The 27196-nt window shown below is 40.4% G+C and overlaps 2 protein-coding genes across 5 annotated transcripts in view; one reads left to right on the forward strand and one right to left on the reverse strand.

Annotated features, from left to right (window-relative positions):
- Positions 1-23527, forward strand: CHPT1 (choline phosphotransferase 1). The gene is made up of 9 exons (XM_049821452.1): positions 1-338; positions 9820-9967; positions 11018-11159; positions 14726-14810; positions 16387-16518; positions 16902-17060; positions 19223-19348; positions 19862-19972; positions 23319-23527. The coding sequence occupies exons 1-9, from the start codon at positions 96-98 to the stop codon at positions 23361-23363; spliced, it is 1191 nt and encodes a 396-aa protein (XP_049677409.1). The 5' UTR covers positions 1-95; the 3' UTR covers positions 23364-23527.
- The window catches only part of SYCP3 (synaptonemal complex protein 3), a 12946-nt gene continuing 9043 nt past the window's right edge, over positions 23294-27196 (reverse strand). For 3 of the 4 annotated variants that reach the window (XM_049821453.1, XM_049821455.1, XM_049821454.1), the window contains exons 7-9: positions 26372-26470; positions 23542-23646; positions 23294-23398 (exon numbers count right to left, since the gene is read on the reverse strand). In XM_049821453.1, coding sequence (XP_049677410.1) covers positions 23345-23398; positions 23542-23646; positions 26372-26470 — 258 coding nt within the window. In that variant the 3' untranslated portion in view covers positions 23294-23344. Of the gene's footprint in view, positions 23399-23541; positions 23676-26371; positions 26471-27196 lie in introns of those variants that run through there. The other variant, XM_049821456.1, reaches the window with a different exon arrangement.

The raw sequence follows: 27196 nt of genomic DNA on the forward strand, positions 1-27196 counted from the left end.
CAGCCCCGCCCCGAGCGGTGGCGGCGGCGGCGGCCTGACCCCGGTCCCGTCCGGTGCAGCGGCCGAGCGGCGGCGGCGGCCCCCGCGGCGGCGGCATGGCCGTGCGCTGGGCTCTGCCCACGCCCCTCAGCCCGGCTCAGCTGAAGCGCCTGGAGCAGCACCGCTACAGCGCGGCCGGGCGCTCGCTGTTGGAGCCTTGGCTGCAGCCCTACTGGGCCTGGCTGGTGGAGCAGGTCCCGCTGGGGTTGGCCCCCAACGCCATCACCCTGGGCGGCCTCCTGCTGAACTGCCTGACGGCGCTGCCGCTCATCGCCTGCTGCCCCAGCGCCACCGAGCAGGTACCGGCCCGCCGCCGCCTCCCTCCTCTCCGTGAGAGCCCTTCTCCCGCCTGACACCGCCTCCTCCCGCCGAGGGCCTCGCCTCAGCCCGGCGGCCCCTACCCCGGCAGCGGGTGCCGCCGGGCGAGACCCCCCCCCCCCCCCCCCCTTGGCCCCGGTACCTCCTGCCGGTAGCCGGCCGGAGCTCTCGGGCCCGTGGCCCGCCACGGGGGTGCGGTGCCCGGTCACACCTTCCCGCGGGAGGGAGGGCTAAGGTAGCGCTGCGAGTTTGCCCTGAGAAATCAGGGGAGCGGTGATGCCAGGGGTCACGCTTTGGGGTAGCGGGTGGCGGGGGGGTCAGGCTGGAGGTGGGTGTTACGGTTGGAATGCCCAAAAGGTTGGGGGGATCCCGTGAAAGGGCGAGTTCCAGCGGGCTCCTCCGCGCCCCTTTGCTGACCAGAGGTCCTGGTGAAAGGGCCCGGGGCTTGGATGATGGGTCTGTGGAGCCGAGCTGAGACCCTGGAACACGGGAGCCCAGCCTGCTCCGGGGACCGTCGTACCTCCCGCGCGTGTGCCTCTGCTCACGCAGCTTGCTGGGAAGGAGACAGAAGCTGTCAACTCCCTTCTGGAGAGGAAGGCTGTAACAAGGGCCGCCGGCCAGGAGAGAGGGCGCGGGATGCGCCCAGGAGCAGGGCAGAGCTGGCCACCCCGCGTGGCTGACGCCACTTCGGCACCGCTTAGTCCGGAATCGAGGTTGGTTTGTGCTGCAGACGTGTTAGCTGACGGTAGCTGAGATGCTTCCCATCCTCGCATAGGAAACGATTAATTGCTTTAGCTTCTGGAGGGAAAACAGGCTTGTTAACGTGGGCTGATGCTGCTGGCGCTTAAACTGGGTGGCCTGCGGTTTCTCTGACAAGTTAAGGAGTTCTGTTGGAGCTTCCCAGCCTGTTACGGGTTTCCCAGTGCAGAGTCTTCACGGTGGGAAATAGCAGGGGAGAATGGCTTTGTGTAGGTAAAATATCTTCAAGGGTGGCTGTTGTTTTCCTGCGTTCTGGTGGGCTTAAATCCTAACTTAAGGCAGAGGTGGCAGTTGGTTGGGTTTCTTTAATAACTTAGATATACTTTGGTGAGCGTTCTTGTTGACAGAAGAACCCTTCTTTTTCTCTAGTTGCTTTGCCCTTTATGCTAGCAGAGGTGTTTGTGGCAGACGTACCAGGAAGCTGATCCAGATCAAAATTAAGTTTGCTTTGGTCTAACCTGATCACTTCCCTGATTTCCATCACCAGGTAGAGGCACTCTGTGGCCTTGCAGGCAGTAGGAGAAGGGAGGATAGAGATGGGAGTGAATGGTTGGAAACGGCAGATTGTCTTCTAGTGGCGCTTTGAGAATTAAAATGCTTGTGGAACTGCTACCTTTAGCTTAGTTTGCCAGCTATGTGTCTGGATGTTCATTTTAGCTTCTCTTTGCTATTCAGGCAAAAAAAGGCAGAAAGTAAATTTTAAGTTATTTTTCCCTTGAGGACTCTTGCACAAAAAGAACAAGGTTCTGTTGCAGACATCCAGGGAACCATTCCTTCTGGAAAAGCTTAGGTTGAGTTTTAGAAACTTTACTTTTTTTTTTTTTAATTGTGGAAGCTGAATTTTATAAGAATCTAGAGTTTGGACTAAACTTCCTTGTTCAGATATCTGTATATGCTTTATAAATATGTAGTGTAAAGCCAGACTCCTTATCCTCCTGGGATTTTTTTTGCCTCTGCGCTGTGAGAATAGCCCTCACTTTCTCTTTCTGCATCACTTAGGGCATCATTATCTCTCTTCTGCTTGTTTAACAACTCAGCTTGTCTTCCACCTAAGATGTCATGGTTCTGGATGGCTTTTTAAAAAATATAAAAATAGCTAAAACTGTTGCAATGCTAATAGGTGTTATATGTACTGTTGTAACATCTACTTTGTACTTTTGACTTGGATGTGTAGGCTGGAAGGGCTAGGGGGAAGGTGGAACTAAAAATGATGTTAAAGGTCATTGAATCACAGGCTGAACTAATAGCATAGTACACTTCAACATCACTTCTCTATACTGCCAAGCCACCTCTTCCACTCATGAACAAGTCTTGATTACCTGATGGACTAACAAGAACTTGTTATATTCTCTTGGTGGAAGTGTAGGAGCACTGGATAGAAGGCTTGGATAAAATAACAAGCAGGTTTGGGTTTTAGGTGGGGTTTTTCTTATGAGTTAGTTTGTGTGGTGGGGGTTTTTTTCCCCTAACCAGTCTTTAAGTGGGCCGTTTCTATTAGTCCTTTATTGAAAACACTGAAGTCTTGATGTTTGTACAAACTACCCGAAACAAGTAAGACTGGTAGCTGAAATCCCTTGGAGCGTAGCTGCTAGCAGATGCCTAGAAAAGAGATCTTTCCTTGATATACCCTTCCAGCTGCCAAAAGGCTGTGGTTTAGGGGTTTCTTGACAAGGGATTCTACTCAGGTTACTTGCTAGAACAGCAACCGATGGATCTATTTCTCCACAGACACCCTCCACCTCATGATTTTGCCTTCTGAATTACTTGTTTTGAACCTGTTTGTACTTTCAGATTCCATTATGTCGTATTGCAGTGAATTCCACAATTTAATAATGCTTCCCCCTCCGCCAATGCAATTAATGTCTAAAACCATACAATGCTCCCTTGTTCTCTTACTGTGTAGCCATTATTTCCTTATACACTATTCTTTTTATTTTCATCAGCATGAGTAGCCATTAAAGCCACTTTGTTACTGACTAGCACAATATGTTTTGGCTTTATAAAATATTGTCTGCTTCAGTAATGTCTCCTTGTTTAGTAGAAACATGGGTAGTATCACTGTCTCCTGTAAATGCACATTTCAACATAAGCCTTCTTACTTGTAGCTAAGCCATTAGCAGACTGCACCCCTCAAGCATTGTTGTAACTAAAATCCATGTGTGTAGATTTTTTTGTAGAGTGTTTGTCTAGTTTCCTATTCTGTGTAACTTAGGACAGTAATCTATAGGAATAATACCCAGGACTGCTACACCAGGTGTGGTGGTGGGGAGGACACTACCTGCACATTTCATGTTCTGTGGAGGGCTGAAATACCTCCTTCGCTATGACTTCAGGCTGTTTTGGTTTTTTTTTTCGTTTTTTTTTTTTTGTTTGTTTGTTTTTTCTTTTTCTAATACTAATTATAAAATATTTAGGAATGAAAAGTTTTACTGACTTGAAGTATGAACAGCGTATATTTGCTGCATTAGAGTGTAAATGGAGCACTTCTTAGGTGAGGATTTCTATTTTATCCCCATTTGACAGTGAACTGTTTTGCTCTACTGCCAGCTGACTTCTCTGAAGAAGCTACAGTTACTTCATTAGGTCTTGCAGGGGAATCTCTCTTACCCTCTCAGTTTCTAGGGAAACTGACATGTTATTTTTTTTTAGCTTGCATCAATACCAGGAAGAAAACTGGCTAAACATAATTCTGTCTTTTTCAAAGGGAGAAAGGAAACACTGATCCTGCTGCTTTCATGGTTGCTTGTGGAGGGGCCTGGCTTCGGTAATCCTTCAAGCTTAGACACAGGTCTCTCTAAAATAGCATAGGAAGCTAGAATTTTAGGACAGAAGTTCATGCTAACAGTAATAATGACTTTGTATTGAATTTCTATCTATTTAAAATAAAAATAATCTTGTAGCATTTACAGCAGGATCTAAACAAAGAGCCCCCCAAACTGATCAGAGTAGATGTCATCCAGTGATAAAGACTTGTCCTGCTTGCTGTCAACTTCATAGGTTCCATCATGTCTCATTTATTTGGGGTTTTTTTTAAAGCCTTTCTTCCTGTTGTCTATAATTTCCTGGAGATTACTGGGAATAGGGGAAGATGGGAAGAGAAGAGCATGGATTATGGATTTGCAGTTTGGGCAGTGATGGCAAAAGGGGGCAGGGGCTCAAGGGTTCTCATGTAGAAAGCAGAGAGAGGCAAGGGAGGCCTGTGGTGGCTAGCTTTGTAGAATTGTTTAAGAAATGGTGCAGTGAATTTATAAAAGCTGATCTTGCTGGTCTATGCTGTTTAGAAAGCCATATGTCTAGGGAGACCAAAAAGCATGGGAGGGTCTGGGTGACTCCAGCTAGCTCTACTATTAACTGTTTGGAGGGAGAGGAACATTGGCTAGGTGTTGTCTCTGCTTCTCTCTCTTTTTTAAAAAAACTCCCTTAAAAAAACCCCCAACACCCCCAACCCACCCCCAAACAAAAAAAACCCCAACAACCACACCTCCTTTTAAACTGAAAGAGGGATTGTCTTGAGTTTTTTCCTGTCAGAGGGGAAATGAGGGGAAGATACTGACAGGCATGACATCATGTAAACTCCAAGGGGACAACTAAGCTTTGTGGGAGGGAGAAGTAGAAAAGAGGGTGAACTGGAACAGCTGGTGTGAGCTGGGGGCATGGGGGCGTGAAGGAAGAAGAATTAAGCCCCTGACCTGGTAGAGGAAAAGCGTGAAGCACTGACTGGGGTGGGGAATCCAGCCAATACCCATGAGTGAAGAACAGACCACTCAATAGTGAATGAGAGAAAGAGGTATTTGGCATAAAGTAAGACAGCAAAGGTTCCAAAACCCTGATGCAGAAGGGTGGGAGATCTTTCAGAGGGAGCTTGTTAGGGAGAGGAGGATGCTAAAGGAATGCGGAGAGATGCTGGTGTGCATGAAATGCACTTGGGCTATAGTATGATTATTTGATATTTCCCCCTCCCCTCCCCCTGTCCTCTCCTCATGCTGTAATGAAGGTTTAAACAGGCCCTTCCCTTCTCCTGCTATTAATACGATTGTACATAGTGCTTTGTGCTGAACAGAAGTGAGGGAAATGATCTGTGTTTGGGGGCAAGAGGGAGGGAGTCCAGTAAAAATGTCTCTCTCTATTCTGGATCTGGTCCAGAGAGGGACCGTGCAAACCAGGGCAAAATTAGTAGCTGTGGATTGAGGAAGTGAGATTATGACTAAATGTGATGAGTAATTAAGGGGGGGGCTGAATCTTTAAATATTGCAAGATCTTGGGCTGTTGAACCCTCTGGGCTTGAGAGCTTTGCTTGAAATAAGTGGTAAGGGATGTCCTTGGCACATGTAGTCTTCTGCAGCTGTCCATGTTCTTTTGTGGGGTGGAATCACAGAAGCAGAAGAAGAAGGACTGCTGTTCAACCTACACTTTTTCCTGAAGGAGAGGCATGCCACACATACCTGCCAAAGACTATATGCACATGGTTTTGTTTTGACACCCTCTGGTTCAGTAGATGGCTAGACCTACTGTACCAAATCTGTGTGTGACAAGATTCTGGGGCTGTATCATCTTTCAGACATCCTTTTTAACTGAAGCAGAGAAGTATCCCCACTCGCTCCCCCTTCCCCCAGGTTTGTGTTCTCTTCTAGTTCCATGAGAATAGCATCTAGCTCTGGCCAAATAATACATTTGCTTGGACAGGATATAACTTTGGGCAGAGATAATAAACACCTCATCAGTGAAAAGCTGATGATTATTGGGAGCCTCCTGACCTTTCTGCTGAGTCTGTCAGCCATGTCAGCGTTCTCAAATGCTCCCACTTCTCTAATTTGCAAACTACTTGGGTCCAGCGTGGGAAGCCAGCAGGGGACATCCCTGGATGGAGAGCCAGGCATGTGAGAAGGCAGAGGAGACAGTAGCTGTAGCTGTATTGAGAGGGTGGACAGCAGAGAGAATCTGTGGTTATTAGGGAATTTGGAAACCTCTGTGCACCTTCGGTGATTTAGAAAACTGTATTTTACCAATTAAAGAGCATTCATTTAATCTGCTAAAAGCATAGTTGATCGCAAGTGACCTTTGGTTATTACCACTTTGGGTTAAATTTGAACTGACAGCCTAGGGATGAAATGCTCCAGATTGTGTTTCTAAGCTCTCTCAGACACCTGTTCCCTTATACTTACTAGGATCTTCTTCCCTTTTCCGCAGCTGTGGAGATATAGATGCATCCGCTACAGGTGTTAATGGATACAGATGATCCTTACTGGGAAGAGGATGAAAACTCTCCCCCTCTTTCCAGATCATCAAGGAGCAGAGCGTTTTAGTTTTGGAGTCTGGGGGGACCATTGCTTTGATTTGTCCCAGCAAGAGCTAATGCAAACAGACTTGGATCAGCAGTCTTAATGATTATACCTGTACTATAACTTGCAACTTGACAAAAGCCATTGCTTTGTCAAAAAGACCTAATATGAGAAGTTTGAGTTGAAGCTGATTTATTTGTTTATTTTTACATTTAATGTGTTACACTTGTTTTGGGGTAAGGTAGATCTAGACGATGTGACCTCGAACAGGAGTTCTTGCATCATGTTCTGTGGGTTATGGAAACTTTCATAAACTAACTACAGTAACTAGCATGCAAGCCTTGTGTTTTGGTTAGAATTGAGGCTGTACTTCATGGAGCTTGCATTTAAAAAGATTGTGATAATACCAGCGTATGGCGTACAGAACTATGGCTAATGATTAAAAAAAAAAGTGCCATAACAGATTTCTGTTCCTGACTGGTGTTTCAATTATGGAAATGATTCAGTTAAATAAGAAAATGCCCACGCTCCGGCATTTGACTTAATTGGTGATGTGCCCCACACTGCGGGGGGTGAATGCAGAGTGGGTAAGGAATTTGGCTAGAATATTTAGCACTGGAAACAGTCTACTTCTGTCCATGATTTGGAGAACCTGATGACTTTAAAGCAAACTAAAATCTATTTCAGCTATAGGTAGATGGTTGCAAAAGGAGGGGAGCCTAATGCAGCCAAAAAACCAGTGGTGTCCTGGACAGAATTGTCAGGTGTGGCCTGGTTTACTTACCAAAATCCAGGGATTAGAGTGACAAGTTTTGATAGATCTCAAGCTATCATTTCGTAACTAGTAGAAGTATGTCACAGTAAGGACGCCTTGTAAAACGCTGCAGATTACCTTTGTGGCAGTTCACAGTTGTATCGGTGATAAAATTGGAAATGTCTTTAAAATACTACTTTAAAGGACTACAGTGAAACCAGTGGTTTCTCCTAGCCTTTCTGCTCATAATGCTTCATTCATAGGTCTGTGTGAGGAGCTGCCTTGTTTGAGCAGTATCAGTTATTCTCCGTACAACAGAGTTATCCTGAATAAGCTGATATAGGTACTGTGGTAGCTTTAGTATGTGGATTATATCACAAGTGAAATGATCTTAGCTTCAACAGGGGTCCTAACTGTGCTTTTATGTCCTGAAATACCTGAGCAATGGCTGACAACTCTCTGTTTTGGAAAGGTGGAGAGCAAGAACAGGGGCTGCCTGATAGCTGCTGCCTCCCTGCAGAATGTCTGACCAAGTGAGCTTGAGCCAGGAGAGGCCCCTGAGTTCTCTGTTCCTCCACATGATCTGCAAACCCGGGGTGGCAGTAGGCATCTCCTGCTGTCCCCAGGCTCTGTCCTTCCCCCTTTGTCAGAGGAGAGAAACTTTTTCAAAAGTTGGCTAAGAACTCATTCCCTGGCTTAACCCCATCCCCCAACACAAAATTCCTTTGTTTAACTGCACTAACAAGGGAGAAGAAACGTAAATAACTTGACTAATTCCATTGGTAAACATCAAACATATTGCTGTCATCACTTGACCTGGATTTCTGTAGTGTGATCTCTGGGGGGGCGGTTCTCAGATACCAGCATGTTAAATGTCCATTGGAATGAGAATATCTACTCATCCCGTTTCACCTGCTCAAGGCTTCCAACATGATCTGCGATTACAATTTTACTTAGTTTCCTTGGATGAAGGGGAAAGACAGCCTTGCCAGTTTTGAAGAATTTTTCTAAGTTTTCTAGATTTCTGTGTCCATACAAATCCAGACTTCTCACCCATAGCTGGAATCCCTAATTCTTTGACTGTCTTTTACTTCAAAGCTGGACACAGCAGCCAACCGTTTGACTTTAAATGGTGGAAATGTTTTGTTAATGAAATTATCCAAATACTGGGTAGCAGGAAAATCATACATTTGCTGACAATATTGTTTCCACATTAAGAGCACAAAACTAAGCGATAACATATAGTGTATCAGCCAGCCTTGAATACATGAGGAAGTCTTAAATAACAGCAAAAAAGCTGTTCAGAATTGAACCTCCCTTAAGCATGCTGGTTCTTGGGAATGACGTGTGTTTTGATCAGTCTGACTGGAGGCATACCTTTTTTTTTTTTTTTTTCCCCTAACTCAAGTCAGTGAGTATAATGGTGATGAGAAAACAGAACGTCTGGAGGAGCAGCTCATCTGCATTCTTATTGCTGTCTTTTCCTGTCCCTGCCTACGAACTGATGGACAACTGTTGTTTTTCCTTTTTCCCCCCAGCTCTGACACTGGGTTTATACAAGTGTGGACAAATCTCAGTGAGCTGAGATTTGATCTGTTGTCTAAATCTGCTTAATAGCCTTTACTGGAGTTAGGAAATACATGTAATCACGTTGGTCTGTTTGTGCTGCAGCAGAGGAATTGCAGAGGTGTAGAGCCGCAGCAGCTGTCCCTTACCTGGGAGTGGGAAAGGATTCAGCTCTGTGACTCAGCCTGTGGCCGTTCACTTCTTTAACCTGCAAGTTGCATTTCCAGCATTTATACCTAACTTTGACTCTTTTTGTGAACAGTGTTTCTAAATGTTAAGGATACCACTGGAAACTACTTGAGAAAAAATTTTACCTGTGCTTTGTTCAAAAGGCGTTATAAGTAATTTTTAGTAAAAACTAATTCCTAGACATAGACATGCTGACTGTGCGTGTGAAAATAATGCTTTTGAAAGGTACTACTGTAGGACATTTCCTTTGAACCTAAGACTGGTGTTAATGTAACTGATTCACAGCTTGTTTTGAAACTCTGATAGTCAGTAGACAGTTGCTCCTTCATATTTAGTGAATTACTTAATTTCTTCAAACCCTTGTCCAAAGTGCCTATGTAGTCAATTTTTGTATGTTGGAAAAAATCTCTTTCCCTAAAAGCTGAAGACTTTATTTAGTAAAATGTAATGGGTTTTTATATCTATATGTTGTAAATCATCTAAGCATCTATCACATAAACTGCTGAGAACTTTAGTAAGTGCCTTGCTCGTACTTTCTTTTTTAAAGATTACTTTTATTTTTGTAACATGTTTCAGTACAAAGAATACAAATAATTATAGAAATACTGTGGTTTTAAGGTGGAAAAAAGTCAGTTGATGCAGAAGAGAGGTTAAAGTTTTTTGGGTGGGTTTTTTTGTGTTTTTTTTTTTAATAAATGGAAGGACCTGTGTTTCACTGGTGTATCTGGAATAGTTCATTATAGTAGTTACTACAATTCATGTAGACTAGCGCAAGGAATTTGGTTTGTCTATTAACTAACAAATAGCACAATGTAGTATAGTTTTGTGGTGAATAGTGTTCTACCTTTAATGAAATAGATGATCAGCTAAGAAATTGGGAACTGCCTAGTGACCTTATATGTGAATCTCTTTCAGGCACCTTTTTGGGCATACATCTTGGGTGCATTAGGACTTTTTATCTACCAGTCTCTGGATGCCATTGATGGGAAGCAAGCCAGAAGAACAAACAGTAGTTCTCCTCTAGGAGAACTCTTTGATCATGGTTGCGACTCTATTTCCACAGGTAGCCTTAACCTACTGTTACCCATCCTAGTTTTAAAAAAGTTACCTGTTTTCAAGAGGAGCTGATTAAGCACAGATTTGTTGAAGTTGGAAAGGACCTGTAGAGATCATCTAGTCCAACCTGCTCAGAGCAGGGTCAGCGTGTTCCCTTCTTTTAGGAGAACTTCACCATCTCCTGGTCACTGCAGCCAAGACTGCCCCTGACCTTTGCATCCCTGACCAGTATCAGGGAGGATATTCCAGAAGTACCTCTGGCACGTGTTGGGTAACGTGTTCTGCTCACACTCTGCATCTTCACGTACAGTGTTCTTTGAATGACCTAATGGTGAACAAAGAATTCCGTAACAGCATGCTCAGAGATTCTTTGCTATACATAGCCTGTGTTTTCCAGTGGGGTGCAGGTGATTGCCTAATAAAGGATTTTAAGGACCTAAAAGACCAATGCTGGCATGTGAAACCAAGGATTCCGCTTTAGGAGTGAGGTGCCAAAATATCAGTTTGGTAATAGGGCATCCAGCCTGGCACTTAGGAGAAAGATAATTTATATTCCTTAGAAGAATGAGTTTAAAAAAAGTTGATTTGGAGTCCTTAAAAAGTAAACCTTGCTCAGTTTTACTTTCCATAACTTAGCTGCTGTTGGTGGCAGTGCCTGTACTTCTATAAAATCTTAATGGCTGAAACATTTGCCCTGTGAGTTTTTTACATTCTTTATGCCTCGCTTCCCAGAGAAGTGCAACTACTAGCTTCTCTGAGCTAGGCTTTTCAGTTGGAGCTGTCAGTGTTGCAAAGAACACGAGATGACAAGGCCCGAAGAAGGGAGAATGACCACTGTAGGCTAGAAGGCAGGGCCCTCACTTGGAAGAAGAGAGTCCTGTGTTTTGGTGTCTCCTGCCAGGACTGTCCCTGAGGTTAGCTACTCAGTAAAGTATCAATCATATCATTACTTTGTTACAGTGATGTAAAATGCCTTGTGATATTTTTTTTTTTTTTAATTTCTCTTAACTACCAGCAAAGAGGTTATATGACTAACATGTTCATTTCTGCTTTTCAGTTTTTGTTGTCCTTGGATCCTGCATAGCAATCCGACTAGGAACAAATCCTGACTGGTTGTTTTTCTGTTGTTTTGTGGGACTGTTCATGTTCTATTCTGCTCACTGGCAGACATATGTATCAGGCATACTAAGGTTTGGAAAGTAAGTAGGTATCTTTAGAAGTACATGTTGCTTAATGTCTGAGACTGCTAGCTACTTGATTTCCATTTCTTCTTTGTTTTTTTTCCCTGCTCTCTTCACCTCTCACCTTCTTCCTCATCTCCCTTCCACCCTAGCAGACTTGTGTTTTACCTGTCAAGAATTCTAAAACTCTGCATAATACTGAGTAGAGGACTTGTTCTTTTGGCAGCTGATTTTAGCTGTATGTGCTTTGTGTGCATGCGTTTGGCTCTTTCATCTACGGATTCGTTCTCAAAATCCATACAAGCACTATGCAGGCTCAGGCCAGAGAAGTCCTGCCCGCAGTGTAAACATGTGCTCTGTGTAGGAGTAGGGACAGGGCAAGCATTTATGGTACCTCCCTTCGTAATCTCCCAGCCACAGAACAGTTTCAGCCCCGGGGACTCTGACCCGCATGTATTTTCAGAGAAATTCCTCTGCTGATGGGTTTCCCTTCCATAGACATCTTCAGTCTTCCTTCAAATGAACTCTGCATCCATTGCATCCTTTGGCAAGGCATTCCACAGAGCTATGATAGTGCTTGAAGAATTACCCCAGGTTTTGGGGGGGGGGTTTACTTTTAATCTGACTCATACTGGCTTTGATGTCCTTCAGGTTTTGTGTTAGGTCACAGTTCTAGAGATTGCTGTGATGCTGTTCATGACTTTGTAGAAAACTCATCTGTTCTCACTGCAGTGTAGGAGAAGGAGTCATGACATTCACGTAAAAGATAACAATTTCAATTTAACTTCTAATAGCGTGGGGATTGCTGCACCCTCCTGCAGCTGTGGTGGTGCCTAGCCATGGCCTTTTGCTGTTTTTAAACAATGAGCTGCACTTTAGTAACAATTTCTGAAAAGAGGAAAAGATCAGAGACTTCTGTGGCAGCAAAATTGGAAATATGTGATAGATGAAGGCTATTCTCCTGCTAATCCTAGTCACTTGTGATGTCACCTGTGTGTAGTCCTACTTAGCTCTGACCTGCAAGAAGCACATTAGCAAATCTGAGTATCACTGGGCACACAGGCTAGTGATGAGCTATCCTTGCATGCTGTTCGATGTCTGTATCAAAAGAAAGCTGTCTCTGTGGTAATGCTAAGAGCTCTTTTTTTTTATTTGCTGATAATGCATTTTACCACACAAAATATAACTCTTCTACCTGCCTACCCATCCTACTTTATTTAAAGGATATTTTGTACTGTAAACAAAAATAGATGCTTTAGAGTGATGGCTGAAATAGGATAATTTCCATACATGACAGTGGACTGCACTGAAGTGATATGGACTATGCCATCAGCTCTGGGATTTTGCATACATGATTGCTTTTCTGTGCCTTTTGTTCCTGCATAAAATGTGAGAATGATTTCCCTACATCAGGAAGATACCGAGACTCCTATACCACATAAAAATTTCTTCATTAAAAACTTAATGGCTTCTACCTAAATACAGTGATACTGCATTGTACAAGCAGTTCGGAATGGCCTGGTGTTCCATGCTTACGGTTTGAAATTAAACAGACACAACTTTTCTCCAAGGTAACTATTTGTGTGTAGTGAAAACAGGTCAGAGTTTTTTTCAAGGCTCACAATTTTATTTCTTTTAAGCACAGAGGTGAGAGTCTAAATGAAGGCATTAGTATATTGCTCTAAATATGACAATACATAACCCGATGGATGGAAGCTTTCACTGATGCTGTTCCTGAATTAGCAGCATTTGATTTTAGAAGTCAAATGACAGATAAGAGAGCAGCATTTGATTTTAGAAGTCAAATGACAGATAAGAGAGTCCTAGCGCTGGTGGTCAGGAAGGATCAGAGCAGCTGGGTACTGTGCCACTGTCAGGTTTTGCAGAATACCTACCACACAGTGTCTGATTAAAATCTTTTGAACTCTGATTTGGACTGTGTTGCAACCAACAGTCTAAGCCTCTGTAAAATTAAGTACTAAACTTTTGCACACGTAATGACTCAACTTCAAGTTCGAGCCTCTTCCTGCCACCAGCAACAGCAAGTGCAGTACAGCTTAGAAATCTAGGTTTTAATAGTACAGAGTGCAAACGCCGCACACGTGCACTTGCACATGGATGCTTTTGGGTGATGTAACCAACAAGTTCAGTGTGCAGCTACAGCAATGATGTAACAGATGTAACACTTCATCCCTGGTAGAGGGGGAAAAGCCCAGCAGTTAGTGGAAGAAGCGCCACTGTCTTGTTTCCCCCTGCACAGACTTTGTCACTTGACTTCAAGCCAATTCATGAAACGGGCAGAAGATTAAAAACCTACACTAGGCTAGCAAGCTGAACTGGTTCACCACAGCTAGTACAAGGGAGGGAGTGCAATGGCGTAAGGAGAGGACTACACGTTCCAGCGGCTTTGGACAGTGATGAGCACCTCAGCTTGTCTAGTTGCAGCTTAAACTTTGGCTCTTCTAAGACTACAAGTCTGAAGCTCGTGATGAAACTTAGCGCATTTTATCACTATCTTTCTGATGAAAGAAAAGTTGAATGTTACTGTGATTATCAAGATCAGATAAATGTTTTCCATTAGCCAAGAGCTGATTCCTATGTGTACAAACAGTTCATGTGCTAAGCAAGTAATAACACATGTTGACTTTGGTCATAATACAGCAAATTTATTCTAACTGCTTAAGGAAATGTATTTTAAACATCCATTGTCACTGCTTGCTGGTAACTTCAGTACAGAGATCAGGTAACTGTCTCAAAACCTTCAGTAGCATAAACAGTACTTAGCTGTGCACTTTTTATTTATTTATTTATTTATTTTAAAGCTTTATTGAAAATACCAATTCTTTCTCTTGAGCCTCTTCTTAACTTTTTTTTAATATATTCAGGTCTTCTCAAAACATTTCATCAATCAAATACAGAAAGAGTTTGGCTATCTTGTCTGAGAATAAAAAAAGGTAGAATGCAGAGTCTAGACTTCAGGGGACATTCAAAGCCACCTATTTTAATTTTTTTTTTTATGGAAAAAGCAAGATATTAATTATATGTCCTCTGAAACAGGACAGATGCTTAGCTGTTCACTGACTAAGACCTCAAAATACTGCCCTCATGTTTTGCAGGCTGTATCTGTCAAGTTTTCATGACATGATAGCTTAAAGAAATCCCTTCTGTACCAGCCTGCACGGTCCATACTTCTATATATGCTTTTAATGGAAATGTTTGATTGCATTTACTATAAGCTTGCCTTAAACTTTGATTTGATGCTTACACAGCAACAACTCTGTAAGTTTATACAAAATTCACAAATAGTTAACAATGTATTCACTAAAGATTTTCCCGTTAGAATTACATGTAGCTTGCTCTAGATAAGGAGTATAGGTTTAATTTTAAATCTTAACCAAAGATGTGTGCCTCCATATAGATTATCCTTCTCAGTCAAGGAAAATCATATTCTGTATACATTGAAGTAATCTGAAGTACTTTTAAGGAGATAATTGAAAGTCAGTGTTTTTTGATTTTCCTCCCTCACCTGCCTTACAGCAAAAAGACCTTTTCTTTAACTAAATCTCCCTTTTTTTCCTTTATAGAGTTGATGTAACTGAAGTTCAGATAGCCATAACAATGCTGCTCTTGATATCTGCGTATGGTGGCACAGCAATATGGGACTATAGGGTAAGCATATTAAGTATTCAGAGTTCCTGCTGAGTATTCTGTTCCTGTTAAGTGTTCACAGTTCCTGTGGTATTTGAAGCTATCCTGTGCAGGTACCATCAACACCTACTAGTTGTCTAATGTTCTGTTTTAGCTTATTGTACAAATGTAGGTTATTTTGATGTTGTAGTTAACTTGGGTATAATGGTGTGACTTTGTATGCACAAATTTAGAGCTACGTAGAGGAAAAAAGACCCCATCTGCCATATATAAACTTCTGATCTGGAACTAATATTCTGCAGATACTTAAGCTTTAACAAATAGTTTTTCTTCTAGTTTTCTTTGTTTTGTATATTTTATTGTAAGACATACATTTCTGTTCAGTTAAATGATTTATAGGATGCTTTATTTTAAAATTTCAAGATTAAATGCTTTAATCCAACAAAATTAGGGGATGAAGTTAGGGGGTTTTTGGTTAAGTAATCCACATTTATGTGCTGATAGAGATGTACTGATTTTTAACTCTTATGTCACAGCCGATGTAAATGTAAATATCTATACTTAAAGAACTGTTTTCTGTCCAAAAGCATTTCCCTATCTCTGGCTTTTATTCTGATCTTTAAAGATGCACTTTATTGGATGGTATCAAAAGTATATTAGACTAACACCTTCATCCTTTCTAGGGTCTTTACTCGGAAATGTATAGTTCCTCTTGGTTGTAGCGCAGGGAAAAGCAGAGACCATTCCACGCTATTTGTAACCAATGGAAATTAATCTAAATATAAACCACCAAGTAATTAAAATTAATTCATGAGTTTACTCAGCAATTAAGAACTGTTTAGCTAAATCTGTTTCCTTTCCCCATCTTGCAAGATGCTTTTGTTCTATTTTCAAACAGCTTATTTTCTTGTTGGAAAATAAAGTAGGTGCATTATGATTTACTTTTCTTCAGTATTAAAATCTGTGGTAGTTATGCTGTATCTCAAAAAAATCTATATTCAAAAATATAGTCAATGGTTTAAATTTATTACTACTTCTCTTTTTTAAATCCTCTGCTGCCTTTGGAAGTTTCCTTGAAACTGCAATTGATTCTGAAAGGTAACTGTTTAATTAAAATTTGTATCTGGAGACTATTCTAAATGCAAAGATACAGCATACAAATAACATGTACCAAAACACAAAGCAGGCAGATGGTGTTTGTGTTTCCTGTGGTTCAGTATTGTGTTACCCAGTGAAATCGAAGGAACTAGCCTTCTCCCCACTCCTGTGCCTTGGTGATGCATAGTTTGTGTCAAGTTTTTGCTTATGTAGTAAAAATATTTGAAGAACATCGTAAGAACAAACACAGTAAGATCTAGCTGAATTTCAAGACCAGAACTAAAGTACTCAAAAGTCGAGTTTAAACATTACAAAAGAAATTCGTCGTCTCCTTAGTAAGGAAACAAATTCCAAACACTGTCCTCCTAAGCTTGTTCTTGGGAAAGTGAGAGTTTAAATAAAACAATTGTTTAGTAGATATCAGTAGCTTTTAAAATAACTTTTTTAAAAAGGTGTTATCCTTAACTTTTAATATCTTTCTCTTGTTTTTCCTGCTAAGGTCCCTTTGGTGGGCTTAGAACTGAAGTTCTTTGCAGTTTTTGGCATACTGTGCGGAACAGCACTTTCTTTTTTCAATTACTTCCGTGTCATCTTTGGTGGAGGGGTTGGAAAGAATGGATCTACAATAGCAGTAAGTTACTTTAAAAATCTGAATGAGGTTTGAATAATTTATGCTCATAATTTATTGCATTTCAGACGATCATAAGGGTTTTACCTGTTTAAGCATTTAAGCAGACAAGCATATGAGTGTTGGATGGCTAAAGCAAAGACTTCATTATCTACCTTCTCTCTGCCTGTTACTGGATTTCTTCTGTCACAGGAACCAGCAATGAATTTTCTTACAAAATTGATTAGCGGTCACTGCAAAGGATGCTAATAGCATTGGCATAATGCTAATGGACCCCTGAGTTTTGACAACTGGTTTTGTTTAATGGTATTTGCAATACATATAAAATCTGGACCTTACCATGTGACTGAAGCCTAAGACAAATTTTCTGTCCATTTGTATTTCAGGGAACAAGTGTTCTTTCACCAGGCCTGCACATTGGACTACTTATCACACTGGCCATCGTGATCTATAAAAAGTCTACAACTCAGCTGTTTGAAAAACATTCTTGCCTGTATGTCTTGACATTTGGATTTGTGAATGCTAAAATCTCACAGAAGTTGGTGGTAAGTATCTTGTTTCAGTCCTAAACCTCCTAAAACTAAACTGGTTCTTGGCTTAACGCTTGCTCAATCAGTGGGCACCATGCAAGTTTTCCCATTCTGCTCTGCCACTGTATTACCAGTTTCATTATGGCCAAGACACTGAACTAGACTCGGGCTCCTACAGAGAGATTATATATGACACTGATGTAAACACGTACTTGTTGTTGAATGTACTGGTTAGAACTTTCAGCTTTGTTTCACTTACTCCTAGAAATATACTGTCTGTCTTTAACATCGTAACTGTGGTCTCTCGAGCCTTATTAACAGTGCTGTGACTTCTGATTTAATTACTTGAAATAGGAATTTACTTTAATCATTAAAACAAAGAGATAAACTTTTCCATCTTTATCTCTTCGGTAATTAAAAATGTCATCAATGGATTAAAAAATAATCTGCCTTACTCTACATACTTGCTAACAACAGTAATCCAGCCAGCTGGTTCCCTGCCCCCCAGCATGACATTTTTCATGTAGAAAACAGGTATTCTACAGACTTTGTTGCTAAACAGGAGTTCACCTAGTGAGCTGCTAACTTGGTTCAAGAGAGAGAATGCTGATAAGACTGAACCTTAAGACTGAACTTGAGGCAGTTCATCTATTCTGTCAAACACCTTGGCTCCCTTGCTCATTGTAACCAGCAGTCATCGCTGTACGTACGCCAACTCACTCATGGACACTTCTGAGCAAACCATGTTTCCCTTGAAGCTTTATGTGTAGCTTTGAGGGTAGTCTGCTCCAGAGGCAAATCTGTAAAGGTAGTGGGGAAAGGATTTGGGGGGTTTAGCTCTCACAGTTTTCTGATACTATTTCAGGAGGCCTTGTCCTTCAGGCACTCCAGAGTGAGCAAACTGCAGTAAAAACTTAAGGCACGAACAAGGTCGGAGGCCCCGTGGAGACATGAGCCAAGGTCTGTGCAGTTTGTGTGGATGTGCAAGAGCTGCTCCATGGGCACTAACCCTGTATAGCTGTTGCACATCATGCCAGATGCGAGCCAGGAATTGCTCCCTGCAGCAGATTCCTTTAGCAGGAGAGATGCATCCTTAGCTTAGAGTGGAAGCCTTTGTCAGCTCTCCTCTGGATGTAAGCCTTTGTGGTTTGTCCCATCTTTAGACTGGGACACTCACAGGCTTTTCTGTGAATTTAGCTGTTCAGCATAGAGTTGAACATGATTTATATTATGCTGAGACCACTTTTGTTCACAGGAACCTCTCAGTACTTTAATCATATTTGCCAAGTGTCCACAATGCACGGAAACAAGGAATGACAGTGTGATTTCTTATGGCAAACTTGGCACCTAGACTACTTTCCTTCTGCCACTTTTGAGCTTCCCAGTGTGGACTCTTCATTTGTCCTCTGTTAGGTGTCCAACTTCTTACAAAACCCTCTTTTTCTGCCTCTCAATTAAAGGTGAGCTTAAGTTGTCTTTAAGTGCTAAATATAGAAGGATCAAGGTGTGTGTGGGGAAGAGATTCCCTCCCCAGTAATCTTTCTTCTTCTCTTGGTCATTCTGTAAAGCGTCTCTGCGTACATCGCTATCTCTACTAAACACTGAATACAAGTCTTGTCACCTAAGCAAAAGCCTAGTTTCTAGTTAGCTTTTGGCTAAGTAAAGCCAAAATTTTCAAGGTAGACTTGTAAACAACATTTCAAGTGAATAGTATTAATTTTCTGTAATACACTTGCAGTCTTACCCTTCGAATACAGCACCGAAAAAATAGAGTGGGGAACACCTGCAAATACCTAAAATGCACTGGTATAGATGTAACATACTACAGAAGGACAGGAACATGTTTCTTGTATCAAAAAATACCAATTGATAATTCAAATAGCTGTTATCACTGATTAAAGTGCTATATATTGATTGAATAACCTGGAAAGAGGTTACTTGGTCCTTGGGAGATAAATTGTCAGGGAGCAGCAGGCCCTGAAGCTTTTCTGAAGTCCTCAGCCTGCCTGCTGATTGCTTCCTAAGAACTGGGGACAGCAGGCTGCTCCTGGGTAAGGATGTCATGCCCCTTTGTAACTTAAGGTGGAGGTTATCTGGTAGTTACATTGATCTTGCAGTGGTGTGTTTTTGTCTCTCTCCTTTTTTTTCCCTTTTTTTTTTTTTCCCCTTTATCATAGGTGGCTCACATGACAAAAAGTGAAATCTGTCTTCAGGACAGTGCATTTATTGGGCCAGGACTTCTGTTTTTGGACCAGTACTTCAACAGTTTCATTGATGAATATATTGTTCTATGGATAGCATTGGTAAGCATTTTGTTTTATACTTTTCATTCAAAGCATACTTAAAGGAATGGATTGAGAACTGTCCCTGTCACTCTGCTTTGCCATTTCTGACTTGCTCAGATTTCAGCTGTCACTGCAGAGGGAGTGCCAGGATACTGTGTAAACATGTAGTTTGGGAGCCGACAGGCTTTCTTTCCTTGGAACAGAGATGTGAAAGTAAATTTACCGATCTCTCTTGTAATTATGCTTTAGTTCAAGTGATTTGTTTAAAGTTATTCTGCTAACTGCAGACTAACAACCTTTGTTTATCAGACTTTGTATATGTTTAATACCGTTTGTTTTTTGGGTTGTGGGTTGGTTTTTTTTCCTTCTAAAATAGGCCACGCTGTATGTTAAAATGCTTGCTAAACTTGTCACTTGGATAGATTGATTAAAGTATGAATGAATTTATACTAGGGACAATTTTAAAAAATATGTGTGGGATTGGTTGTTGTTTTTTTTTTTTTTAACCTGTTCTGTTTTGTTCTTTTGAAGTTCATATCCTTGTTTGATATGCTGAGATATGCCACTGGTGTATGCCTACAGATTGCTGCTCATCTTCATATACATGTCTTCAGAATTTCATCTCATCAAGCTCCTGAACAGGTTCAAAACCATAATGACTGATTAAATAGGTCAAGGACAAGAGGAGAAGCAGTTAGGGGAATGCTGAATGAAGCAGCCTCGTTTTGGGGGAAGACAGATTAAGTTTTTCAAGAAAATAGTTTTACGAGAAAGCTCACTCTATCCCAGACATTACCAGACGGTAGAATTACTAAATACAAAGTCCTGCAGATTCTATTGTGATCAATACTTTTGAACCAGAACATATTTCCCCTTGTGTTTTAGACATTGTAGCTGTTATTTTATACCATGAATACCATATTTGAAACTTTTGCCATTTCCTGTTAGGTAACCTTAATTCAGTACTTCTGGTCTGGTGAATGTAGACTTCAAACCAAGGTGCTACTGACCAGAATTTGAAGAGGAATTTCACTTTTCCCTAGACCAAGTGATTCATCTTATAGCATTAGTTCCTAAAGTGTTCTTGGAACTGCTGTGAAGTGGTAGTCAGAGGTATCAATGAATATAGTACTGCATTATTAAGACTGGTAAAATGAGGTACGACTACTTGTTAATCTCTGTTCTGGTATTTCTAAAGAACAAGCTACTGGATCAGTAGGATGAAGGAGGTCTAGCTCAGGAAATTTTTCTTCTACTTAAAAATACTGTTATGAGTGCCTTTAGGATTCATGCATTCTCTAGCATCTACAGTTGTAGCTTGTATTTTCTGTCATGGCTGGTTTCTGGTTTTGTGGTCATAATAAGGTTTGCCTCATTGTACTCCATCATTATCTAGACTGTAGGTAGTTGTATACTTCGAGGACACTAACTTTACCTAGCCTAACTTGCATCTGTGAAAATGCACAAGTGAATGACAAAATTCATTGATAAACTGAAATGACTGTGACTGTCTGACTGTGACAATGCAACCCACTCATATGTAACTCCCTCTGAAGTATGTTTGCTATCGCTGTGATCATCTACCTTATAATCTAATTTGTCCTGTAACTATCACTGTACTTTATCCAAACAAAACTGATGAAACTAAACCCTAATGTATAGTAAAACTCCAAAATAGAAAATCAGGCCCACTATCGGCCCTTCTTTAAGAACAGACTCCCTGGCTAATACAATGTGCATGGTTAAAGGGCTGTTGTTGTCATTAAAGAAAAGCTGAATACAAGTAGCTTATCTGTACAAGCAAATCATGACATGTACAGAAACCCTGTAAGCTTAGGCTCCTTTAAAGAGGTACTATTTGAATATGATTTTTGTAAAAAGCCTGTTGAATGTAAGTGTCCATTACCACTTTCAGTTGCTGGTATGTAGCCGAGCTGTGAGTTTATAAAGTCCTTCTTGAACTGTACAATAAAGAATGCTATGGTTTGTTTTAAAAATATTACTACTGCAGCTTCCTAGCTATACATTAATTCGAAAAGACTTCCTGAGGTGTTCAAAGAACTTTAAAAGTGGTGTATTGTCTGCTAAATGCGAGGGGAATAAAATGCCATCTACCATGATCCTGCCTAAGAAGGATATACTGATACACTTGAGGGATAAGTGTAACGGTTACTGCCAAAGGACTAGCATGCTAAGTGATTAATATAAATTCCAAATGAATCCTACTACACCTGTTTGAGCCTGGGAAAGACACAGCATCTATACCTGAACTTAGCCTGAACCCAGGCCATGGACAAATAGAGGAGAAGATGGTAAAGACCATTTCAGTTTGTCTGAATACTGGAAACAATTGATGAAAAGACATAGGCAACTTTTTTAGAATGAGATTTGGTTCCCCAGAATGCTCAGAAATGTGTCATGTAGTAGTAGGTATAAGTAGCTTTAAGGATATGATTGAGGTATGTGGATGATTGATAGGAAACTAATGCAGAAATCAGTCAGAAAACCAGAAACATGAGGCAATACTAACAAACAAAACCAAAAACATGAGGCAATACTAACAAATAACCTAGTATTGAAGATCAGAAACAAAAACTGTTCACTGTATTTCATAGCATCACCTAATCATCCTTAGAGGGCTGAGACTCAGCAGTGCAGTTACAAATTAGCATAGTTACCTGTTACCCACCAGAGGCCTACGTTGCCTCATATATCATTCTAGCAGTGTAACTTCTGTGTTTGCCCCTTCCCTGAGTCTTAGCAGATGCAGAACAAAAAGAGCTCCATAGCAGTTGCTTGTTCAACTTCAGTTGCAACCTAATAGCTGAAGTTTCTGTAAGTTAGCTGTCACTAATCTGGCTCCCAGAACTAGAGAACCATCACCAAATGACTTGATTCTGAATTAAAAATCCTAGTAAGCTGAAGAGAAGAATCTGTATGGACTGGTTTTGAAATCCATTGTTATGAAAACATCACATTTGTGTGTGTGGGTGTGTGGATGTTTTTTGTTTTATCTACTACTGTATTAAATCTAAGCATTAAATATGTTAGAACTACCTAATTTGTAGAAGTGGATATTCAGGCATAATGGTTTTCTGTAAAAACAAACTGCATGCAAGCTAAGCTGATTGTTTAATTTATGCTGATTTACTGTAATGAGATACATGAAAGACAAATACTTTATCCTTAAAACTTAGGCCTCCCTAAATTGCTAGTCATTTGGAATTGCAAAAAGTAATATTCCATCTCAAAGGCTTGTAATAACTTGTACTAAATAAATGAGCTAGATGACTTCTAGCAGTGGTTCTACAAGAACTACATACCCAAAAATGCATACTGTTTAATTATGCTTACTTGAGCAGATGTCATATAAAGCTATGATACTCAGCTCATCGTTCAACTAAAGAAACCTGCTTTTTGGACAAATTACAGCAGTTCATAAATCTCTTACTAGTACAATGATATTACAAGCCTAGCCTAACAGGACAGTTAAAATTTACTATAATGCACATCATTAAACAATCTTATATGAGCTATGTCATACTCTGTGAACTTTTATAATTGCTGATATGTTAGCAGACTAAATGTTGAAACTATGAAAATCTTAAAGTCTGCAGCTTGTGAAAAATGCTTCTATTTGCACAATGTACCTAAAGGCCTACAGTTATTATGTAAAATCTGGGTAATGCATTTTTCGTTAATTCTGCTCATTGTTACAATTTGGCATTATAAAAAGTGAAACAATTTAAACAGTCCGATGCTACTGGAAGTAAGTATTAAGTAGTTAAAGATTAATTGGACAGACAGTAAATGGTTTGGGGTCCATACCACCCCCCCAAAGTAATAAATTTATTAATATATGTTCTTATAACATTATCAGACACAAGATTAGAACAATCCGTGAAAATGCTTAACAGGAACTTTAAAACATTTAAATCTTAACATACTTCTCTATGGCTAATGCCTATACTTGTATCGTGTCACTTAGGTACAAGTTGTTTCTCCATTGAGCCGTCAGAATAACATGGACTGAAGAGACTTGCGAACAGTTGCCATCTCCTGCTGTTGCTGTTACAAGAAAAGGAGATAATACTGAACAAATGCCATATTAATCTGATTCCTTTGAGTTAATTAAATGAATGTCAAATGAATTCTATAAAGAATGTTCTATTTTTGCATTTAACTAACTTCTTTATAGACCTGACACTTACGGTGTCCATCATAATCTTCTTCTGCAACATTGCCATTTCTTTGCGAAGTTCACTTTGTGCACCAGCTAGAAGATTTTCATTGCTCTTTTCCAGCTCTTCCATGCTCTGAAGTTAAGGACAATCTTAATTCAGAACTGTTCAATGTCAGAGGGTTAATTTAAAACAAACAGACAAACCGTTATTCAGACTACAATTTAATTTTTATAACAGCAGTGGTCACTGATAAGTCATTAGTTTTGTCACAAACTTGACAGACAAATCATACAGGACTTGGTACTCCAGTCTACGTTATTATTTAAACAATATCAACCCTGTGAAACAATATAGACCCTGTGAAGGAAACAGTCCCCTCCACTTAGCATCTGTGAGGTCTCAGCTAGTTATCCTGCATTTCAGTAAAGAGTTCTAGGTGAAAAGATTAAACAGACATCTGTCAGGAATGATAGGGTCTATAATGTTATGACAACCTTGGAGACTTGAAGTAAGTACTATAAAACCCATTAAATTTCCTTCTTTTTGCACACTTCTCCCCACATAAGCCAAGTAAAGCTTGCTGGTTATCCTCCCTTTTGTAGACAGAGTTATGCCTAACTCTATGTGTGTAGTTGCATTTTCCTTGACTTGTATTTAGTGAAGCTTATTTGAGGCTTGATTTCTACCTTTTGATCTTTGAGGAGAAAAATCAAAGTAATACTTGACCTTCTGTTCAGTTTTTCATCTTTGATGAAAACATTTTGGAACAGTTATTATTTATTAATTTTTCTGTAATATCCTCTGTAAATTTCGACTATCTTAAACTAAGAGTTGCTCTGTTTCAGATTTATTTTTCAAAGCTACCAGACTTGAAAAAAAACCCATATCATAATTTACAGAATTTCAAAAAGGGACCAGTTAGAAAATGACTTGAACAGAAACTAAGGTTTATCAGAGACTGACAGACTTGAATCTGCCCCATGTACCAGTATGTACTGGGGGCCACCCAGCTGGAAAGCAGCTTGGCAGAAAAGGACCTGGGGTCCTGGTGGACACCAAGTTGAACATGAGCCAACAGTGTGCTATTGCAGCAAAGCCGGCTAACAGGCTCCTAGGCTGCATTAGGAGGAGTGTTGCCATCATCAAGGAAGGTGATCTTTCTACTCTACTCAGCACTGGTGAATCCACACCTGGAGTGCTGCGTCTAGTTCCAGACTCCTCAGTACAAGAGAGACATGGACATACTGGATAGAGCCCAACAAAGGGCCACAAAGATGAGTAAGGAACAGGAGCATTTCTCTTACGAGGAAAGGCTGAGAGAGCTGGGATTGTTCAGCCTAGAGAGAGAAGGCTGAGGGGGATCTTGTCTATATACATAAATACCTGAAGAGGGGTTGCAAAGAAAATCAAGCCAGGCTCTTGATGTGCCCAGTGTGACAGGACCAGAGGCAAACTGAAAACACAGGAGGTTCCCTCTGAACATCAGGAAACACTTTTTTACTGTGAGGGTGACTGAGCACTGGAACAGGCTGCCCAGAGAGGCTGTGGAGTCTCCATTCTTGGAGATATTCAAAAGCCATCTGGACATAAGTCCTGGGCAACTGACTCTAGCTAGCCCTGCTGAACCACCTGCTGGCTGGACCAGGCGACCTCCAGAGGTCCCTTCCAACCTCAGCCCTTCAGTGATTCTATGGTATTGTGCCTCTGCATTTATTACAAAACCAGTCATTTAGGGTACTTTCATTTTTCTCAGTTTAGACTTCTAATACCTTATTTAGAAAAATAGTGGGGAAGGAAATTCTGGGAATAAAGTGTTTTGTTCTTAAGTGTAAAATGACAGGGAAAAACTGTTTGGTTTTTTTTATGAAAAAGTCAAATTTTTGAGTAGTTGTACTCAATCATTTTTTGATTGCTGTCTAGTATGTTAGCTACTTTGTTAAAAAAAAAAATCAAAACACACAACAGTTGATCAGTACTAATCATGTGTTTAAAATACATTATCTCTCTAAGCACTGTCCCAAAAAATGGTGTTTGTAGGGACCCCCAGCAAACACAAAAATTATGCATAAAGCAACAGAAAGTTAAACAGGACTGATTACATAACCTTCCAGCTGGGCCTGTTTTCACCATAAATCATGATTTCCATCAGGTTCTTCCTGCTGACATATTAGTGAATGCTTACCTTGAATACCTGGTTACAGAAAAGAAAACACTTCTACTGAATGTTGCTTAGGAAGAGATGAAGGGAGTTCTAACTGGGCAATTTTAAGGGAATTACAATTGATTTTTCGTCAAGTGTCACTTTCCTTACAAGAAGCAGCAATAGCTAGAAAGGTTAATGACAGAAAAAAATTGGCATCTAATTGTCGTTATGGGGGATGCACCTGCCAGCCATAATAAAAGCAGTAGATTGCATCTTAAGATGTATTTTTAATAGATTGTCAAGTTTCCCTTTTTTAAATACATATGAAAAATCCAAGGGAATAATTAAGACAAAATCCTGATGATTTAACTGACCTGTATAATCTTTAAACTGGTACAGAACTGTGTTCTGTTTAGAAAGTATGCTCTGAGGGTTCTGGTTAAATATTTGAAACAGGCAAGCCAATCAGATCCCTGTGAGAACACATTTAACTAAATAATTTATTAAACAGATGCAATATGTATGCATGTATAGAGAGAACAAGCCATGTTCTTAACAAATAAGGGAAAGATACTAACATAAATATTCATGCAAGACTGTTATTTTCCCTAAATGAACCTTAAATCTCTGTATTTCATAGAAGTTGAATTAATACAGCTTTCTTATGTGATATGATAAGGATCAGCTGCCTTCTAAGAAGAAAATTTACTGTACCTTTAAGAATTGCTCATAGAGTTGCTTAATGGTTTTCAGTCTCTGACTCTGAACTACTCTTGCCTGTTGAAAAACTTTTTGTTGCTGACGAAACATATTCTGAAGCAGAGGCAAAAGAAAAAAATAATCACATTAGTTAACCAAAAGCGCTTGGACAGCAACACTAATGTCATTTATCAGAATGAGAAATTCTGCCCTCAACGGAAATCTGGGTCATGTAATGTAGATCTTTGCCTGGAGAGTTATCCTTGTTCTTATTAATGAAAGAAAGACTGAAGACTGGATTAAGCCCTGAGTCACCTCCTGAGGTCCCTTCCAACCTGAATTATCCTTATGAGATCATATGAGGATTGCTATCCAACACAGTTCTCAAGGGTATCCCAGGGAAACGTACTGCTTAGGGAAAAGCAAAACTTGCAAATGTGTTGGGAGTACAAATACAGCAACATCATGTGATTACATTCCATTGTATAGCTCCTGTCCCCTTTCAATGATCAAATTCTCATACATTTATTATATACAGGCATATTTTTAAACAATGCATGCTAAAAGACAATTACTTTCCTTTAGTCCTTTGTTCCCCGAACCCAAAGACTGTGGATACACAGGAACAGCACACATCTTTCTTCTCTATAAGTGGTCTTGGCTTTTCTCAAGCCATATGCTGGCTGGCCTAGGGCATCACTTACTGCCATTTATAAACCTGCAATAAAGTTTATAAATGCACCCCTCTTCACTTTAAATTATATCCCAAAACTTAAACATTTACAGTTTGAGAGCCACCCAACTTGAATTTTTTTAATCAAGAGGCAAACAATCGTACGT

The sequence above is a fragment of the Accipiter gentilis genome, chromosome 18 (genome assembly GCF_929443795.1).
Source record: "Accipiter gentilis chromosome 18, bAccGen1.1, whole genome shotgun sequence".
Lineage (NCBI taxonomy): Eukaryota > Metazoa > Chordata > Aves > Accipitriformes > Accipitridae > Astur > Astur gentilis.

Bases quoted from the DNA above. Each gene is read 5' to 3' on its own strand.
- CHPT1 (XM_049821452.1), top strand. From the start codon at position 96: ATGGCCGTGCGCTGGGCTCTGCCCACGCCCCTCAGCCCGGCTCAGCTG. The intron at 11,160-14,725 runs GTAAGTAGGTAT...TTTCCTTTATAG, and splicing joins GGCATACTAAGGTTTGGAAA to AGTTGATGTAACTGAAGTTC. The intron at 16,519-16,901 runs GTAAGTTACTTT...TTTGTATTTCAG, and splicing joins AGAATGGATCTACAATAGCA to GGAACAAGTGTTCTTTCACC.